The sequence below is a fragment of the Kogia breviceps genome, chromosome 2 (assembly GCF_026419965.1).
Source record: "Kogia breviceps isolate mKogBre1 chromosome 2, mKogBre1 haplotype 1, whole genome shotgun sequence".
Lineage (NCBI taxonomy): Eukaryota > Metazoa > Chordata > Mammalia > Artiodactyla > Physeteridae > Kogia > Kogia breviceps.
This window is the reverse complement of record NC_081311.1, coordinates 43,989,067-43,993,706: the sequence shown is the minus strand read 5'-3', so window position 1 is coordinate 43,993,706 and position 4,640 is coordinate 43,989,067. Positions and strand designations below refer to the sequence as shown.

Sequence of the window (4,640 nt, the reverse complement as noted above, 5' to 3'; positions counted from 1 at the left end):
GTGTCCTTAAACAAGAAGCAAGAAAAAAAGGGAAAAAAAATATCTAGAACTTAATGACCCATAAATTAAACAATCTCACTATATTCTAGAATTAAATGTCTAGGTTAAAGTAAATTAGACAATTAGCAAAACAAAAATTAGCAATTAAAACTTTTCCAAGAAACAAGTACACCAGAACAAGGTTGTCACGTGGGGAAGAGGGACTGGCTGCTCAGAAACCCAGTAGCATTTGCCTTGGTGGATTCACGACAGTTCAAGGAATGGATAACAGTCTCCCAGGATCAGTTTGTTTGCAATTTAAAGAGGGAAGCTGTCTCTGTGCACAGACTCATATTGGCCAACTTCACAGCAACTGATGTGTATAAACCACTGATATGTATGAAAGAAAATGTCATTGTTCATTTACACAGAGAAATTAATCTGTCAAGTGAATCAGAATGTTTAATTCAGCCTCTCTAGCATATTCTCTTTCTGTAGGGAAAATACATTGAAAGAAACCTTCTTAAGAAGTTTACGTGGAGAACAAGGAATCAATTAGCTGATTTAAATATCTTTCAGGTAAAGCCTAACCTGTGCAATCAGATTGCTAATGTTGGATTGGCCAGAACTCCATCCACTTTGAACCTTGAACCATGTTAAATGAGCAGAATCAACACACTCTTCCCCCCAACCTCGACTCTCAGGATTGGTCACTTTTCTACTATTATAATTTTTCTCACATGAAGAACATAAACCAGTTTTCTGCATAGCAAGCAGTGAATTCTTATATCATAGGAATTAAAGTGCTAACTTTACCAAACTAGTCCATTACTTATTCATGATATCTTGTTTTACTCTTATTTATGGCTAATCCTGTATTTTTGATACACATTTTATTAGTTTAGATTTTAGAGTAAAATCAAATTCTGGCTTTTGAGGGTACCTCAATTCAGCCCATATTTGTCTTTCTTCTATTAAATGTGATTCTTTTTTTGTTGATATTGAGTTTCATAAATATTTTGAGAATTTGTAGATATGCACACATATTTTATGGATATGAATTTATAGATACATATTTTGATATAGACAGATAATTTCTCAGGAAGTCAGAAAATGCTCATCCAATTTTCTTCTGCAGTAGGCATATGGGTATACATAGCAATTGGGTATTTTTTAATATTGATTCACTTGAAGTTTTTCAATTAGTATGTGAAAAGTTATTCATAGTTTACTCATTTATTGAAAAAAAATGGTCTTCAGCTCAACAATAATTACATGATGAATTAAATTCTCTCTTTACTCCCTTCCCCTCACCAACCTTTAATTAGATTAGCTGGAGTATTTGGAATGCAACGGGATATTGTGTAATAAAAGAACAAACATTTTTATTTGGCACACTCTCTTGCTTTGGGATTCTCTCTAGTGAAGGTTATTTAACCTTAGCTTAGTCAAATAAATACTTTTTCTTTGGAGAGATGCCTTGTTGCTGTCTACTAAAGGTAGTTCACTTTTCATTTTTGTATATTGAAATGCCTGTTTTATTTTTTAATCCAAAATGTGTTTATTGGGATGGTTTCCCATTCATCTTGATTCAAAGTGCTTTTAGTGCTGCTTCCCTTGAAAGGAGCATCCTTCTGTAAGCCCTGCTTTTCCTCCTGTGGGCTAGCAGAGGACAGAAGAGCAGCCAACTCACAAAACTACTGTTTGTGTATGGCTAAAGATGGTGGTGATTTTATAGCATCCTGGATATTTCACATCCATGAAGTAGGAATTGGGGTTCTGCACCGGGCACTTCTTCTTGTGTTTCCTCTTCTCTTCTGGAGAGGGATGAAGAAAATACTTTTCAAGAGGCATGTTCTCCTAGGGAGGTCATCACCAAGTGAAAGGTTGAAATGCCTCTTTGTTTCAATGTTGGTTAGCTCCACAAATGTTAATATTCTGAATCACACATATTACTTTATTTTTTTTCCTTTGAAGTATATTTTTATTTTATTAATTTTCAAGGGTATCAAAGGCTTAAAGTAGCAATAGCAATTACTACTAATTAATCAAATAATGGGGCTTTACATATACACTTTATGGAGGAGACTACTAGCTGATGTCAAACCCACTAACTTTTCTTCCTGGAAACATAGCTCCACTACATTTTTAAGACTCCAATGAAATTAGGAATGGCCATGTGACTGAGTTCTAGTCAGTGAGTTATGCACACAGTTAAAATTTTCTTTCCATGATTCTATGTTCATTTGTCTGGGTGGAATGGAAACAAATACTAGAGTGAACTTGAGACAGGTGTTGGTGTGACCACAGGATGGAAGTATCCTGAGACTCTGCTTGGACTCAATGAATATTCAGTTAATAAGTGTGAGATCTGAGACTCAAACAAAGATTTTCTCACTCCAAATTATTATTATTATTACTATTTTGTCATTTTTCATGTTGTCAAATATGGTGATTTTACAGAATATTTGAAAGTTCAGTACCTAGAGTCAGAGAAACCTGCATTTACAATGATTCCAATATTCACTAGCTGTGTGGACTTGGGAACACTTCTTAATCTTTGCCTTTTTTTCCTATCTATAAAATGGAAGTTATAGCAGTTTTTACATTATAATGTAGGATTAGGTGAGAATATTTAAGTTAAAGGCTTACCAGAATGCTTTATACATAATAACCATAAACCAATGAGAGATTGTTTGATGTTTGATATGAAGTCCTCCAAAGAGTGTAAAATTTGGGAACTACCTTCTCTCTCCTAAATTACATACTCCTTTTGCCCATCTTTTTTCATTTATGTCAAGCTTTTTATATAAATCTATGGTTTTCAAATGGGAACGTATCAAAATTCTCTCTTGGACTTTCTTCTTTAACAACAAAAAAGAAATAGAAAATTTAAAAATAACATGCAGAATTAAAAACAGAGTATCATGTTAAAATACATGTAATAAATGTAGGTGGTGAAATATATATTCTCATATACATTACATTCTGTTTGGTAGCTTTGTAAATAGTGGAGAAATGACTGGTGGATGAAAGGTAGCATTTAAAGTTATGTACTGAAATTACTGTGATCATCAAGATGACAGCAGGTTATAAACCGTTAAAATTTTTGAGGTGCTCCTGTTTATCAAGTTTATAGAGGCTTACCACATATTACTGAAATTGAAATGAAAAATACTAGAGGAAATGGAAATAAACAGTAAATAGGACAAAGTCAGAATGACCCCAGCTGGGTGGAATATCTAGAGGGAGTACAGTAATTGTTTGAGAAAAAGAACAAAAGTAAAGTACAAAGATGGCTTTTAGGTTATAATAAAAGCCAGTTTATTGAGCCTGAGGAATGGAGAATTTTTAAGGTACCTCAGACCTGTTGCATGTCTTTGACCTGCTGTATGACTTGGTCAGGTCACCTAAAGGAACAAGGGTAAACTAGATGCTTGGTACCTGAAAACTGCCTCATCTATTCTATTTGGTGATAATTTCAGGTCCAGGAGATGATAGAGCTCATTCTTAATAGGTGGTGGTTTTTGGAACTTTCTCTAACACTTCCTGCTTTTCCCCAAAGGGATAAGGCCCAATTAATGGGCTTGGCACTGGTATACAGGAGTTAAATCTCACACCAGCCTACTTTCATTCTTCATCTCAGTGATAATGACTGTTAACAGTCTGAGGTGTTTTTCCAAGTCTTTGGCTAAGTATTGTATTTTCTTAGGCAGTCAGTACATGATCATTGAATAAATGGATAAGAGCCATGAGGGTTGTAGGAAGAGGAAGGAAAACGAACATTTTATTTGGGATATATAATATTTCATGAACTTTATGATTTTTTAAAAATTCAATATTCACAATTGCCTCTTTATGTCCTCAATTTTTTTTTTTTTTTTTTTTTTTGAGGTACCTGGGCCTCTCACTGTTGTGGCCTCTCCCGTTACGGAGCACAGGCTCCGGACGCATAGGCCCAGAGGCCATGGCTCACGGGCCTAGCCGCTCCGTGGCATGTGGGATCTTCCCGGGCCGGGGCGTGTCCCCTGCATCGGCAGGCGGACTCTCAACCACTGCGCCACCAGGAAACCCTGTCCTCATTTTTAATGTGAGAGATGTTAGTGAAGTTAGTTACTTACCCAGGACCACACAGTGGGTGAATGGTAGAGTCCAGATGCAAAAAAAGGGCTGTTTAAATTTAAGCTTTCAAATTCTGCCTCAGAGCAACCGTAGGCTTTAAAATTTCTCACCTGTTTCTTCATCTGGAAACTGAGAATGATAACAATACCTCATAGGGTTTTTTCATGAACTTTAAATGGTTCTTTTAAAGTCCTTAGAACAGTACCAGGCATATAGTAAACTGCATGAACTACTATTATTATTATTATTATTATTATTATTATGCTATGCCATGTTTCCTACTCACTACCACACCACTAAATGCCACCTCCCTTCTTCCTCACCACTGAAAAATGCAGTTAGTTTTATTTTAACCTATCTTTGTTGCATTTGGTGAGAGGTGGAAACTAATTTATGTTGAGGCTCTTCTACAAGCTCTGCACTGAGTGTTCTTGGTGATTTTGCAATGTTGTTCTGCTTGCATGTTACATATTAGGTACATAGAGTGTATATCACAGGCAAACCCTCATTAATTTCTCCTCTTTTTTCAGTACCTGAAG

The 4,640-nt window shown here is 35.5% G+C and overlaps 1 protein-coding gene across 1 annotated transcript; it reads right to left on the bottom strand.

Moving 5' to 3' along the window:
* Positions 1-1,581: 1,581 nt before the first annotated feature.
* On the bottom strand, positions 1,582-1,833 carry LOC131750171 (small ribosomal subunit protein eS27-like). The gene is given in 1 exon segment (XM_059052572.1): positions 1,582-1,833. A coding segment is annotated over 1 exon segment (252 nt).
* Positions 1,834-4,640: the final 2,807 nt, after the last annotated feature.